Source organism: Kogia breviceps, chromosome 13 (assembly GCF_026419965.1).
Source record: "Kogia breviceps isolate mKogBre1 chromosome 13, mKogBre1 haplotype 1, whole genome shotgun sequence".
Lineage (NCBI taxonomy): Eukaryota > Metazoa > Chordata > Mammalia > Artiodactyla > Physeteridae > Kogia > Kogia breviceps.
In genome coordinates this window covers 23827670-23843384 of record NC_081322.1, presented here as the reverse complement: position 1 = coordinate 23843384, position 15715 = coordinate 23827670, and the positions used below count along the sequence as shown (strand labels likewise).

General features: G+C 40.2%; 1 protein-coding gene across 5 annotated transcripts in view; it reads left to right on the top strand.

Annotated features, from left to right (window-relative positions):
• Positions 1 to 15715, top strand: part of MDN1 (midasin AAA ATPase 1) — a 153657-nt gene that overhangs the window by 22192 nt on the left and 115750 nt on the right. For 4 of the 5 annotated variants that reach the window (XM_059083214.2, XM_067011467.1, XM_067011468.1 and 1 more), the window contains exons 6-13: positions 345 to 587; positions 826 to 957; positions 4030 to 4133; positions 5987 to 6101; positions 9647 to 9840; positions 10790 to 10871; positions 13754 to 13849; positions 15192 to 15304. In XM_059083214.2, coding sequence (XP_058939197.1) covers positions 345 to 587; positions 826 to 957; positions 4030 to 4133; positions 5987 to 6101; positions 9647 to 9840; positions 10790 to 10871; positions 13754 to 13849; positions 15192 to 15304 — 1079 coding nt within the window. The remainder of the gene's footprint in view (positions 1 to 344; positions 588 to 825; positions 958 to 4029; positions 4134 to 5986; positions 6102 to 9646; positions 9841 to 10789; positions 10872 to 13753; positions 13850 to 15191; positions 15305 to 15715) is intronic. The other variant, XM_067011469.1, reaches the window with a different exon arrangement.

The following is a 15715-nucleotide window of genomic DNA, read 5'->3' as shown; positions in this document are numbered from 1 at the left end:
AGATAAAGAAAAACAAAAGTCCAGTCATGAGAGATGAGGTTTGCTTCCATCCCCTGTGTGTCAACTTTTGTGGCTTTTTAAAGTTTGGGAGACTTTTTCTTAAATTTGTTAGTGAGTTCCCACCCTTCTCCCAAGAGTTGGAGTGTGGGGGGAGAAAGGAAAGTGAAAGAGTCAGATCCTTACTTTGGATAACATACTTGTTGTTATTATAGGTCCTGTACTACCAATTTATTGGCAGAGGTTTATGTAAAAGCCAGTGGAAGCACTGTTGGAGAAATTAACCTGTGCCCTTTGATGGAAAGACTCTTCTTGATATGCCTTTTATTTTTCACTTGCCTCCTTAGGCCAGTAGTAGGAGTTCTTCTCGCGAACAGGAGCTGGCCTTTAGGTCTTACGTGCTGGTTGAGTCAGTCTGCAAAAATCTTCAGACCCTGGCTATGGCAGTGGCTTCTCAGAATGCTGTGTTGTTGGAAGGACCAGTTGGATGTGGGAAAACTTCCTTAGTTGAACATTTAGCTGCAATGACAGGTAGAAGGAAGCCCCCTCAGCTTCTCAAAGTCCAGCTTGGAGATCAGACCGACAGTAAGGTAAGTAAGAAATGGCAGATTTTGGTTGGTGAGCATACTTGTGAATATTTGCATTAAAATATTGTTTTTGCTAAGAGAATATGAGAATACTTATTGGTCTTCCTCATAACTGAGGGGACCATGCTGTAAAACCCCAGCTACCTGTTATAACCCTGTGGAAGTTTAATGGAACTAATCGCAGGATGTAGCATTGGCTCCTCAGGTGTCTGGCTTCAATAATTACTTAATCTTTTTGCAGATGCTGTTGGGAATGTATCGCTGCACAGATGTCCCAGGAGAGTTTGTGTGGCAGCCTGGTACCCTGACACAGGCGGCCACAAATGGACACTGGATCCTTCTGGAGGATATTGACTATGCCCCCTTGGATGTGGTATGTCACCTCCCTAGTAACTCGCTGATTTCTTGTCTTTGAAGAGAATGAGAATTGTGTTAATAGTGATTCTGGGGGAGTATTTAAACAACATAGGTATTTCATTAGAGATGGTATGTTGGTTACCTACCTAATCTGGTTTGAGTTCTTGGATTACTGGGCTGATCTCTTGTTTGATAGAAAATTATTAAAATTCTGCTTGTACTGTTTTTTTTTTTTTTTTTTTTTTTTTTTTTTTTTTTTTTTTTTTTTTCGTTATGCGGGCCTCTCACTGTTGTGGCCTCTCCCGTTGCGGAGCACAGGCTCCGGACGCACAGGCTCAGCGGCCATGGCTCACGGGCTTAGTTGCTCCGCGGCATGTGGGATCTTCCCGGACCAGGGCACGAACCCGTGTCTCCTGCATCGGCAGGCGGATTCTCAACCACTGCGCCACCAGGGAAGCCCTGTACTGTTTACTTTAATAGTTGAATATGTGATCAATTTCACAGTAGTTTTTTTTCCTCCTTTATTTGAAAATGTGACCAATTTCGCAGACTTTCCAAGAATAGGTTTGGTAGGAAACATCTTAATCCGTGCTGCATATACATTGAGAACTTTGAGACCCAGCTCCCTAGCTATGGCATTTGTAGAGCAGTGGGCTGAGGACAGATGAAAGAAGAGATGATATAATAAGAGCCTGCTTGTCTTTGTTCCATTAAGGAAAATAAACTGGATGTATATTTTTTACTTCAAAAAGATCACTTTTATATGTGTATAAAATTTAGCTATGGAGGCAGTTCATGTTTTTTCTGTATTCTGTAAACTATGACCAAAAAAATGTATTCCAGAATGAAAAAAATCTTCCTTTGGGTAGATTTTCCTGAGATTGGTTTTAATTTTCTTTTACTGTGAACCCTAAAGCTACCTGTGTATGGACTTTCCCCTCTTGGATTGGAGAGAGAGAGGAGACGGGGGGGGAGGGGGAAGGAGAGGTGGGAAAGGTCTTTAGGTTTAGGGAAATGTATGGGGAAGTAGGGGCTATAAATATGTGTGTGTCTTATGACACACGTATTTTAGAGTCTAGTGAAGTAAAGATGTAATGGGGTTTATTGGCTTAGTTTGACCGCTGTGTTCTAAGATTTTAATACTCAGTTTTATAGGGCTGGAGGCTCAGATTTCTTAAAGGATGACTACTACCAATGAGACTTAAAAATAAAACTGAATTATAAACTGCAAGGCCAACTTAAAAGTATTTGTTGAGTCTTAGTGCTTTCTATAGCTCTCTTTCCTGGGCAATTTTTTCAGACATCAGGTTACTTGGGAAGTCATCAGGATTTTGAATCATAGAATTTGAGCCAAAGAAGGTAGATGAACATAAGGGATATTCCATTCAGGTCATGATGAAGCCTAGGGATCTATCCCTTTGCCATAGCCAAGTACATTCTTTGATGACCAAGTCCAGATTTCAAGACCAAACTGTTAGTTTCTACCTTGATCTTCCTTGGGCAACGTCTGGTAAACATCAGAAAATTCTTGTGCTTTGAGTTCCATTTTGTGTAGACCATTCCCCTTCTGTTACTATCAATACATTTGGTTTCAGAGGGTATGCTGTTCCATTGATTTAAACTTCATCATCATTATAGTGAAGTTATGTTTATTTTAAAACATACCTGGACCCTTGATTATTATTTTGTTATTTCCAGAACTTCTCAGCTAATTGCTAACTAATTACTATTTTAAGGTAGCTTTTATGGCTTTTATAGATCTCATTCAGGATGGTTGTCTTTTGTTTCAAGTTTTGGAGTTATCTTGGAGTTGCCCCTATAATATTTTTCCTTTCATCTCCTAGCCATGTATGAAATAAGGATGGTTAATAAAATTACCGTGATATTTTAGAACCTTCTTCCTTGGCCCTTTGTTCTTCTTACTGTTTGTTTGGGTTTTTTTTCTCAAACTTCTATAAACTCACATCCCCTAGACCCATATGTCTAGTCCATACTTTTCTTGAAAAATATCTACTTGGATCTTCTTTAGCAGGTACAGGTTCAGGATGTTCAAAATGAACCTTATCTGCTCTTTGCTGCAACAGCCTTTCCTGCCACACAATTCCCAAGCCAGAACTGTGATGTGTCTCCTTCCTCTAGTCCCCCACTCACTTAGTCTGATATTGCTTAGTACTTTTTCCTTATCTCTTATTCCGTTCCCTCCTAGCCTACTGCCTTCGCACAGGCCTTCTTATTTTTATCTGTCTGTCTAATCTATCCTGCTATCTTACCTTTGTTACCTGAATGGTATCCTTTTTCGCTTCTTTCCCTCCAGGCTGGCTCTCTTTCAGTTTATCTTCCTTCCATATTGTTGCACAGTTCATTTTCTAAAATAAAAAATAGGTTTTTCTCCAGACTAAAATCCTCTCAACAACTTCATGAAAAAAATTCAAACTCCTTAGCTTAGCACAGAAAGCCTTTTATCATTTATCTCTAAGCCTAGTATTTTTCCACTACTTCATATGCACGTTCTGTCCTAACCCTAACCATAAGAGTCCTCTCATGCCATGCTCTTAGGCATATGCATTTTTGTCCATTTGAATATTTTTGCCTAGAGTAAATGTGCCATTGCTCTCCCAACAAACCAGGCTGATCCCTCTTCAAACTTTCAGACTCAGTGAATGTCATTACCTCTAGAATGGCTTCACTGCCCTGTTTCTAAACTACTCCACACTCATCTACAGCCACCCTCTGTCTTCACATACCGTTTTGTACACCCCTTGGGGGGTCACACCGATCATGCTGTATGGTAGTTTGCATGGCTATCTCCCGTCAGACTCTAGGCTGTAAAGCCTCAGTCATGTCTGGATTTTTCCTGTCTTGCTTGATTCTGGTCCATAGTCGGCACTCAGTGAATGCTGAATGAATAAGTTGCTCTGCTGGAGTGTAGGTGGCTCCAGTATTCCCGCCTGGCATTTGACCCCAGTTCATGCTGTGAGAAGTGGGGTTTCCTTTAAGGACGTGTTCGTCATTTGGCGAGAGGGGTTTTTTTCTTTCTTGTTTGTTACTTCTGTCTTAATAGCTTTATCACTGGGGTTTTGTGATTTAGGTTTCCGTGCTGATCCCTCTCTTGGAGAATGGAGAGCTCTTGATTCCTGGCCAAGGTGACTGTCTGAAAGTGGCTCCTGGATTTCAGTTCTTTGCAACCAGGAGGTATGTCCCGTTAACCCTTCTATTCCCATGATGGAGCCTCTTCCTAAGTCCACATGCTAGAGTGCTGAGTACAAAAGTCTTGGAATAGAGTTCTCTGGGCCTATTTTAAGCAAGGTTAGTTAGCAGTGATGACAGATCAACATCATTCCTGACTTTTTTAAAAAATTAATTTAATTTATTTTTGGCTGTGTTGGGTATTCATTGCTGCATGCAGGCTTTCTCTAGTTGCAGTGAGCGGGGGCTCCTCTCTGTTGCGGTGCTCAGCTTCTTACTGTAGTGGCTTCTCTTGTTGTGGAGCATGGGCTCTAGGCACACGGGCGTCAGTAGTTGCAGCACTCAGGCTCAACTTGCGGGCTTGCGGGCTCTAGAGCACAGGTTCAGTAGTTGTGACTCACGGGCTTAGTTGCTCCGCGGCATGTGGGATCTTCCTGGACCAGGGATCGAACCCATGTCCTCTGCATTGGCAGGTGGATTCTCAACCACTGTGCCACCAGGGAAGCCCCTTCCTGACTATTTCTAATGGAGATAATTAATTTAAAAAGTAAAAGTGGTTTTTTTTCCCCCACTTAAAAATAAGTAACCAGTCTTAAAAAACTTTGTCTTGTTTTCATGTTTTCAAACATAATCAGAGATGAGACTGTTGTCATATAGCCCTGGGTTTGAGTCCTGACACTGACACTTTGTACTGGTGTGTACCTTTCTTGACTGATTATGATGGGGCCAATAACACCTACTTTACAACTTGGTGTAAGTTATGAAGGTTAGGTGAAGTGACTAGAGACCTGTCACATAGTAAGTGCCCAGCCATGATGGTGGTGATGATAAAGCCGTGTAGACTTCAAGCATTAAAAAAAATTCATTGAATATAAGCATCAACAAAGGAATAAAACCTAAGCAAACTTAGTATATGTCCCTATCTACTTTTTAAAGTAATGTGAAGGCAGTGGTTTATTTCCTACTACTTGTTTATAACTGTACAGCTTCTCTGAGGTCTTAAAATGCCCAAGAGTGAAAATAATGCCACATTGTATTTAGTGATTATATTAGTGTTTACTGTACCTCTGTGAACATTCATTTCCAGATGGAATGCAGAGCTAACAGTTCTAAGGAAGACCTTGCTAGGCCCTGTTAGTTTTAATAGACCCTGATTTTATTCACAGTGATGGTAAAGTTCTTTCCTGCTAGATACATTCCCCAGAAAGTCCTGGGACATCATAGAAGTATGTCACACAAACTTGAGTTCAGTTCTTGGCTTTGCCATTTGTAGTTATAGTTGAGTGAGCAAGGGACATTACTCTCCTTCTCTTCCTTACAGGTCTTCCTTACAGTTAGAAGAAAAGAAGGGCACCATCCCCTCAGGGCGGTTGTTGTGAAGATTAAATTACATGGCTTAGGTGTAAGCTCATGGCTTGCCCAGAGTATGTGTTTAATGAATATTCCTTCTCTTCTGGGCATTTTAAATAATTTTAGGTATTGTCGCTTTTGGTAATAAGCAGAGAACTTATTTTTAATGCTATCGGTCTTGGATTAGGTTTTCTTTTTCCTGAAATTATGTCTTAAGGAAAGGAAACATGTTGTTGAGTTCAAAATCCCTAATATGATCATTCGCAGTGATGTGGAAATAACTTGGGTAAAGCCCTATTACTGCCCCTAGGAAAATAGTCAAACCTGGCTTGGTGGCAGCCTTTCATTGTCATCCTCCTTATAAGCCCAACATAGTGCTGTCTGGCACCAGAAGGAACTGTGAGTTTTACTCAGATGTGACATAACGTCTAGCAAGGGGTAACCAGGGGCATGATTCAAGATTAAAATTGGGAATTTTGTGTGACTCTGTTTTTCATTCTGAAATACAGACTCTTGAGCTGTGGAGGAAATTGGTATCGACCGCTAAATAGTCATGCTACTCTGCTAGGCAAATACTGGACCAAAATTTACCTGGATAACATGGATAAGACAGAACTGAATGAGGTATGGGGTTATTTGAAAGTATCAATGCTTTTCTTTCTTACTCTTCATATTAAAAGTGTCAGACTTACATGTAAACAGGGGTAATAGCCCAATGAGTCACCAAAATACTCGTCACTCTAAATTTAACAGTTAATATGCTGACATCTTACTGTATTAATTTCATCTAGTAGTATTTATTTGCTAATATATTTGAAAGCAAACCTCATAGCATTTCACCCTTAAATACTTTCATGCATCTCTAAGGGCATTTCCATATATAACTGCAATGATTATTATACCCAATAAAACGAATAGTAATTCCTCAGTAGCACTTAATTCTCAGACCATGTTTAAGTTTCCCCAGTTGTCCCCAAAGGATCTTTTTTATACTAAGTTGTTTTGTAACTAATATCTTTCGCACTTAACAACGTCATGTACATTTTGATCTGGGTATTAATGAAAATTGAGATGACTTACTTTAAAGGTTTTATACATCGGTTTTCTCTGTAGTACCTCTGGTTCTCCGCAGTCACTAAGGTGTGCCTCACTTTACCCTGCCGAACTCCTGTCTCCCCTTGGATCTACCTCCTCACTTGGGAAGTGTCCCGACTGCCAGCGTTTCATCTTGGAGAGCAGCACATAAAGCATTGTCAGTGATCATTCATTCATGGCAGGGATGCTTTCCTCTCTCTTGGTATAAGTTTTTAGACAAATAAGTGGCACCAGACAACCTTTTCAAATATTTAATCTAGCATTTAGGTATTTACTAGCAGAGGGGTTTTCGGAGTTCACCGATTCCTGGGTAAACATTGGTAGTATAATCTCTAAGAAGCCTTGCCTTGATGGTGTCATTTACGTTTGTGAGTTTCTTATCTCACTCTGGTTCCCAGTTGTGTATTTGTGTGTCCTGTGTGTCTTTCTTTTCCCTTCTTGCCGCCCTCAACTATAAGCTCCTCCAGTAACTTAACTCAGCTGTGGTGTCCCCAGCATCCACTCCGTGCCTGGCATTTTGTAAACGTTTGTTGTATTGCTTTGTCATAGTGCTCCTCTTTCTTTTGCTGTTGCAGACCTTTAAATGTTTTGTTTTCAGACTTAAATTGTAAGTCTTTTCTTTAAAGGAGAGGGCTGAAGTTCACATTTAGGTGTAATTTATTGGGGATTGAGAGGATGAGAAGAACGTGTGACAGCCCCTCTGTTCGCACTGTATTCTGTACTCGAAGGGTAAGCCAGAGCTCCTCCTCCCACTTCTGCCTCGGTCCGCAGGCTGTCACCCTGCTCACCAGAAGTGCGACAGGAGCACACACCTCCTCGCTTCAGTGACCTGGCTCATATTTAGGTAGCTGACTTTGAGAAGCTCACTGGTTCTTTTTAAGCTTCTGGACTTGCTAATCCTAATAACACTCTCCTAAATAAATGACTGGTAGCTAAAAACCTTGTGTGTATTACTTAGGAAATAAAATAATCTCCTATGCCGACCTCACGGGGAACACAAGGAACTGCATTTCTGTTGCTGCCAACCGCAGCCGTCTTATGCTTAGAAAGACTGGCTTTGACTTCTTGCTGAAATATCAAATTACACTTCAAAAAACAAGCTCTTTACATAATGCTAGTCTCATACCTAGTAAGTGCCGGGAACTTACCCCTAGCAGTTTCTCACACCTTGTCTCCCCCATACACCTTGAATGTGCCCTGATGCCTCACGTGCTGGCACCAGAGATGGCCTGATTTCTCTGCCGGCAGTCTCCTCTCACAGTCACCAGCGACCTCTGCCAGGTGCCTCTCCTGCTCTGTGAAACCTTCCCGGGTCTCCCGAGCAGGGCCGACCATGCTGTCCTTTGGGCTGCAAGCTTGCTTTTGCTTTCATATCTGCTTCTTATATGAGGGGGAGTTTCTCGAGGACGGGTTCCATTCCTTATTTTGTTTTGTTTCTCTGTCCCTGGAACAGTGCCTGCTACAAAGTAGGTACTTAATAAATGCTTATTAAAGGAATGAATCTCCAAAATACATATCAAATTGATAACCATATCATGTTAGATTAGTTTATTATGTGATATTGTATTTAAATTTTGACATTCATCTTAATAACAAAAGATGTTTTCTGACTAAGGTAGAAAATGACTAATTGGTTGGTACATATAAATCTCTATTCAGAACTTTTTTTCCAAATAACTGAGCCCTTACTAAAGTGTTAAACCTAACAAATTTCTTTCAAGTAAAAACAGCTTTTTTTTTTCACCTTGATCATAAATATACATGCTCATATGATGGAATTACTACTCAGCAATAAAATAGAATGAACTACTGATACATACAGTAATGTCTGGACGAATTTCAAAAACGTTATGCTGAGTAAGAGAAACCGAACTATACACTACATCCCGTATGATTCCGTGTATATGATAGATTTGAAAGCAAAACTGTAGAGATCTGAATCAGGTGCAGGATTCCAGGGATGGGGATGGGGAGGAAGGGAGTGATGACAAAAGGGGACTTTTTGTTTTAGGGGTGATGGAGGTAAGTCTATATTTTGTTTATGGTAGCCAGGGTCCACAAATATATGGGCAATTTTGAAAATGTTCCCTCCGTACACAAAAAATGTATATTCTATATTTGAAAGATCCACATGTGTATCGATTAAATTGAATTTGTTGATTCTGTTATTCTCTTTTTCTGTCCTTAATTTTCAATACATCTGAAATATGTTTTCAATAATATTTGTTATAAAACCCTCTAGTTTAAAAAAGTATGAAGAAATAAAAATCTATGAGATCTACCACTTGATGACACCGTTAAAAGATTTTAGTGGACCTTACAACTTTAATACATACAAAATATGTTGATATTTCATGTATAAATTGGAATTGTGATATACTTCTCAATTTAAATGTATTAGGGTATAATATTTCTAATATATCCATGATATTTTCCTTCCTTTTCAAGTAGACTTGACTTAGCAAATCCGCATCATAAAAGTGTTGAACTAATATTATGGGCACCAAGTATTATACTGCACAAAATTCTTAATAGTTATCAAAGTGAATTGGACTCGATCTTTTGCTTGTTAAATTCTGTTGTCTGATAAAATACTTTTTATCAGGACTTAACACTAGCTCCTTTTACTGTGATTTGCTTTAAAAAACTTTCCTTTTCCCATTAACTGCTTCTTCTTTGCTTTTGTCTGAGAAATGACTTAATGACTCTACTAGAATGGTGTTTAAAAAGTTAGAATACATATTACTTGAAGGATACTTCAATGAGTAAGTGCCTGGGACTTGGATGCCTATGTTGCTTGAGACGCCTTTCCCATCTAGCTTCTATAACCTAAGCTGTGTGGTAGGTGGTGAGATTGCCAGATAACTAACTGAGTTCTGGGCAGGAAAAAGTCATGGTCTTTGAGGGGTTGGAGGTATGGGTGAGGGTGGAAGTTGTTATACTTGGTAAAAATGACAGATTTCTTAGAAAAATTCATTTTTGGTTGACTAGTGTCAGCAGCAGTTTATGTGTGCTTTTAAAAATCACTCTGTCTGCTGCTAAATTTTCTTTGCTTTTTTTTCTCCCTCTGTCAGGTTCTTCAAAATAGATATCCCAGCTTATCGGTAGCAACCGATCACCTGCTTGACATTTACATCCAGCTTACTGGAGAGAAACATCACCCTCTGAGTGATAGTTCTGTTGGAGGGGAACAGGCACCCGAGGAAGTTTCAGAAGCCAGATGGGAACACAAAAGACTGAGCCTTGAGGGGAGAGAATTGTCTCTCAGGTACTGGGCTGAACACTTTTGAGTTGGTATTTTAAAAACTGCTTCCCTCAGAAGTTCTTAGCAGCTAGAACTGAGTGGTTACAAGAAGTCAGGTTTTGAAATTAGACGTTTGGGCTGCTTCATAGTGTTCAGTCCCTTTTTGAGATCTATAGTTACTGAATGGGGAGGCTTATGAAGGTAACATTATGTTAACTTTAACAAATAACTTTTTTTTTCCAATTTTATTGAGATGTAATTGACACAGAGCACTGTATAAGTTTATGGCATATAGCATAATGATTACATACATCATGAAATGATCACTGCAATAAGTTCAGTGTACATCCATCATCTCATAGGTACAAAATTAAAGAAACAGTAAAAAAAAATTTTTTTTCTTGTGATGAGAACTCCTAACAACTTTTCATATATAACATACAGCAGCATTAATTGTACTTATCATGTTGTATGTTATATCCCTAGGACTTACTTATAACTGGAAGTTTAGCAGATAACTTTAAAAGCCAAAGTTGGGAATAGTTACTGACATAGCTCTTTCACTGGATGTCCTTTCGTGACACTTGGGGTCTTAAATAAAAGACTCTTGGGTTTTGCTCTGTATAGTGAGTTCCATGCCTTTGCGCTTTGTTCTCAGTGGTTGACTTGCCCTTTGAGAAATGAGAATTAGGTGTGGGCAGCTCCCCTCAGTTTCCTCTGAGAATTAATTGCTCCCTGTCTCCTGCTACCTTGTCTGGCATGGATGAGGAGAAGTGAGTTCTAGGTCACTTCCTGGTAGTATAGGGACTGGGACCACTCATTCTTTTTCCTGACAATGTTTATCTTCAGTTGCCAGAGAAAAAGGAGAGTCCTTGTTGTCAGGTGTTCCCAGACCTAAGTGAGCTCTGATGCCTTTGATGTCTTTGGCCTATGGTCTTTTATTTCTTGCCCCCCGCCCCCCTCTTTTTTAAAGGGATCTACTGAATTGGTGTAATAGGATTGCCCACAGCTTCGACAGTCTGTCTTCATCAGCATCATTAAATATTTTTCAAGAGGTAAGATACAGTCTTCCTGCTTGTTTCTCTGTGCTCTTTAAGACTGTTGATTTCCATTTTCTGTGTCTTGACTGCTATCAAAAAGTTTTTCTTCTGTGTAGGTACCATTTATTATGCTTAGCTAGTGAAAACGGAACTCATGTTGCCTTAAAACTAATTGGGCATAATAAATGTTTTGTGGTTTTTGAAACAGGTTACTACTAATTTCAAATAAGTATAGTTTGAATTAGAGTAAAACAGATACAGTACTGAAATTAAAGCTTAAATGAAAAGAAACTCTCGCAGGTGATAATACTGTTATAAAATATAAAGTGTTTCTAAGATCTTTAGTGTTTATTTCTATATATAATTTCTTAGTCTATTTGATATATTTATATTTGTGTTATCCCACCACTAGCCTCAGTAGGGTCTTTTTAACTTGAGTCCAGAGAAATTTATGTGGGGTTTGTAAAGTACATCCTTGTGTGCTGGACAGGGGGACAAAATGTGTTGCATGGGAGGGAAGCCCTATTGAATTGTAGCTCTGCCACATTCAGTAGAACAGAGAGAGATTTATTCCCGCCTGCTTAAGAATAAAGTGATGCTGCCTGAAGATCTCTGGGCTGTTAAAACATTAACCCACTTTGACTATAAAGTGTTCTGGTTTCTGTCAGCTAGGACTGAGGAGAGAATAGTGACCCATTTTGGTTAGCAGTTTCTCTCTGTGTTTGGTTAACTTTGAGTAGAAAGAACCCACATTTGGAGCACACACTTAAGCCGGCTGAGCTCTGAAGTGCTGTGTGCCAGTCCTTTAATCCTCTTCTCTTCATTGAAATTTCCTTTCCTTTCTCCTACATTTCTCATCTTTCTTACAGGTAACCTTGTTTTGTACTTTTCTTTGTTTTATTTTATTTTTATTTATTTTTTAAAATTTATTTTATTTTTGGCTGCATTGGGTCTTTGTTGCCGTGCGTGGGCTTTCTCTAGTTGTGGTGAGTGGGGGCTACTCTTCGTTGTGGTGCGCGGGCTTCTCATTGCGGTGGCTTCTCTTGTTGCAGAGCGCGGGCTTCTCATTGCGGTGGCTTCTCTTGTTGCACAGCGCGGGCTCTAGGCGCCCGGGCTTCAGGAGTTGTGGCTTGCGGGCTCTAGAGTGCAGGCTCAGTAGTTGTGGCGCGTGGGCTTAGTTGCTCAGTTGCTCCGCGGCATGTGGGATCTTCCCGGACCAGGAATCGATCAAGTGTCCCCTGCATTGGCAGGCAGATTCTCAACCACTGAGCCACCAGGGAAGCCCCCCCCCCCCAGTACTGTTAATATCCTGATGTATCTCCTTCCACATCCTTTTCTATGCGAATGGGATTAAGAACTTTTTTACTGTATCAGAACCTCCCCCCCCCCACCCCGCCCCACACATACCCTTGAAGAGATCAGGCCAGTTGTTTTACAGAATGTTTCACCTTCTGGCTTTATCTGATTGCTTCTTCACTGCTTTGACACCAACTGGTATCCTGCAATTCAGTTTAGTTTTGATACTGACCACCTGGAGTTAGTGTAGACCCCACAGGTTCAAGGGCTCAGCCCTCCGCAAGGCTGCCCCACTTTAGACTCTAGCCGCAAGTCTCAGATGCCTACCCACACTTAGGACCTATCAGTTGTAAATTCAGGGGTTCCCACAACCTCCTCAGGTACAGTAATCACCTCACAGAACTCATTGGAAGCTCTGTACTCACCATACAGGTCACAGTTTTGTTATAAAAAATATAACTCAAGAACAGTCAAATGGAAGAGACACATAGGGCAAGGTTTCAGGAGTCTGAGCACAGACACTCCTGTGGAGTCAGGGTGTGCCACCTTCCTGGTACATCACTTTGTCACCAACCAGAAGCTCTCTAAGCTTTGGATGTCCAGTGTTTTATTGAGGTCTTATTCTGACCTTGGCTATTCGATTGAACTCGGTCACCATCCCCTCCCCTCCTCCAGAGGATGGAGATGGAGATGGAAGTTTCAACCCTTGGTCTTTCTGGCCTGGCCAGTTCCTCTCTTAAACTATCTAAGGGCCCATCAAGAGTTACCTTGCTTAGCATAATAAACCCGGTAAGGTCCATAAGGGCTGCAGTAAATAACAAAAGACACTCCTTACTCCTGGTAATTCCAAGAATTTTTGAAGCTCTGTGTAAGGAATTAGGGACAAAACTAGATACATTGTTTTTTAAATGCTTGCATGAAGTTTATTGATATATTACACTTGGTGGCAGCAGAACCAGATATATTCTTTGTTTTGCCATATTCGTGTCCTTTCTCTTGTCATTTTATCTGTCTTTCTTGTAAATAGAAGTTTAACAAAATGCTTGATGTATTCAAATTCAGCTTTTGGGGGGGTAGATTCCATTTGGTGGTGATACGTACTTTATATTTCATTATAGCAGAAGACATGTATCTTGTTGGCCTATCAATAGTTGCTAAGATTAAGTACTGGGTTAGGGTAATGACAATGTAATCCCTTTATTGCACACCAGGAGTCTCCCTTTACATCTAGAAAGTAATCTTTTGGTGTTAGCTCCACTGTCTAGAAGTCGTTTCCCCCCACGGAACCATATACCCAAGGATTAATGCTAATTGCTATTATTACCTGAATTTTGGATTTGCAAACTGAGGCGTTTGTGTGTGTTTTCCTAATTAACCGGTATTTTGATAGTAAAGCCTTCACATTTTTGGTGTCCTATCTCTGTTACGGTAAGGTCCTTTGAGTCTAGGGTTGGTACTTTATTTGTATTCTCCTTAGTCTTACTTGCAGAAAAGTTCTACTGGATTTTATGTTCCTCCCTTTTGTGGCTTGGATAGTGATGCTCTGTTATTAATGTATTATTTTAAATATCAGTTGGCATTTACCTTGGTTATTTTAATAGGCTCTGGACTGTTTCACAGCAATGCTTTCTAAGCAGACAAGCAAACTGAAAATGGCAGAAGTCATTGGAAGCAAATTGAACATTTCCAAGAAAAAGGTATGTAATGCTATTTTTACTTCCCTCTTGAAAGGAAGCTGGGATATTTAGCTTAATTGCTGATCTCTGGTCCTTACCTGGAACAGCTTTTGCAAATAACAGCCTCCTCCGTCAAAGTTGGTAGTTTCATTGCTGCCTCTCATGGGCATAAAACTCACTGTCTCCTGGATAAGTAGTTCTCCCTGTATTCCACATTCTTAGAGTGAGCTGCCTTGCATCCTTTTTCACACGCACGCCTTTTTCTCCAGTGCTTAAGGAGCATGTTATTCTGTAGGTTGTGGATTCAGGACTGGAACCATGTCTTAGTAACACCTTTGTCTGTAGTTCTGTGCACAATTAGATTTTTTCCAACTTTTTATAGTTAATATCTTCAAACATCAAAAAAGTTGAAAAGTGTTAGTGAACACCTGTATACCCACTACTTAGGTTCACTGCTGATACTGTTAATATTTGCCTTTCCTGTTTTATATCAAAAGATGTACTTCTGGAGGAGAGAGCCTTTCGGCAATGGTGTTGGTAGCTGGAGAAATGTCTGGGGCTTATCTTGAGGCAGATATTTGGCGTTCCCAAATGAATGATGAGTCAAAAAAGCCTTAGTCAGGAACCGAGATGGTTAGAGGTGTTCCTTAGGCGTCTGAAACTATCAGGATGGTTTTGGCTGCAGGTAACCGAGCACTTACTAAAAGGGGCTGAAATAATAAGTATGTTAATTATAGTAGACGAGAGAAATGAGACTACCATGATTGGCTTAGGTTGATCAATATTCAGCCCCTTTGGTTGAAGAGGGGTTTACCTTCCCTGGGCAGTTTGCCCCTTTTACTCCTGCCCCAAACCCTGAGCGAAATCTGGGGATCTTTGGGTTAGCGATGAGGATAAGACTGGTGGGTAAGGATAAGGCTGAACCTCTGTCACAGCTTCTCTTTCTGCTTTGGCTGTCGTCAGATGTATCATGGTTTATTCAAGTGACTGTTTCCTGCATTATGTTAGAAATTTAAAGCAGAGGAAAGCATAGAGGAAGAAACATTACTTTGATTTTTTTTCATATCTTTTAGGAATAAAACTTTCTGTTCACTGTGTTCACTTCATATAGGTAGATAGAGGCTCATTTGAATGAATAAAAAGTACTATTACAGGGAAACATTCATGATCAGTGTTTTTAAAAACATATTAGAAACTTGGAGAATTTTTTAAAATATAATTAAAAGCTAACTTACCTATCTTGGAAGCCCGAAAATGCCTCTTATTAGAGGTCATGTTAGAGGAGCACAGCAAGCCTCACAGATGAGAAGTATTTGAAGAGCATGCAGAATTTTACTCCGGTAAAATCTTTCCCCTCCCATAGGCTGAATTCTTCTGTCAGCTTTATAAACCAGAAATTACGATCAATGAGCTAGATGTGCAAGTGGGTCGAGTGCGGCTTCTACGGAAACAAAGTGAGGCTGTCCACATACAGAGGTAAACAGGGTTCCAAACTGATCTGTGCACTGTGGGGTCGTTGGGAAACTGATAGAAGGAACGTCTGGTCCAGCCCCTTATCTTTGAGTAAAACATGTCAGAACTGTGATTTCTCCATTGCACTAGGCAGTAAGGAGCAGTGATTTCCCTAAATGTGTTCTGTGAAACTAGATGTTAATAGGTGGAGGAGGTGATGGGGGGGTCATTAGAGACTTGGGACTAGCAAAGGTGTATCTTTGATTTTATTCATTGTAGTGTATTTAGTGAAGTAAGCATCACCTGGAGGTCAGGCTTGGTCCTAACATTAGTCTGTTAATCCCTTGAGGGCTGGAATTGTATACGTTTCTGAGATTTATTAAAGTTATTTATTAAATATTTTCTATATGCCTAACGTTGTGCTGAGTACCTTTT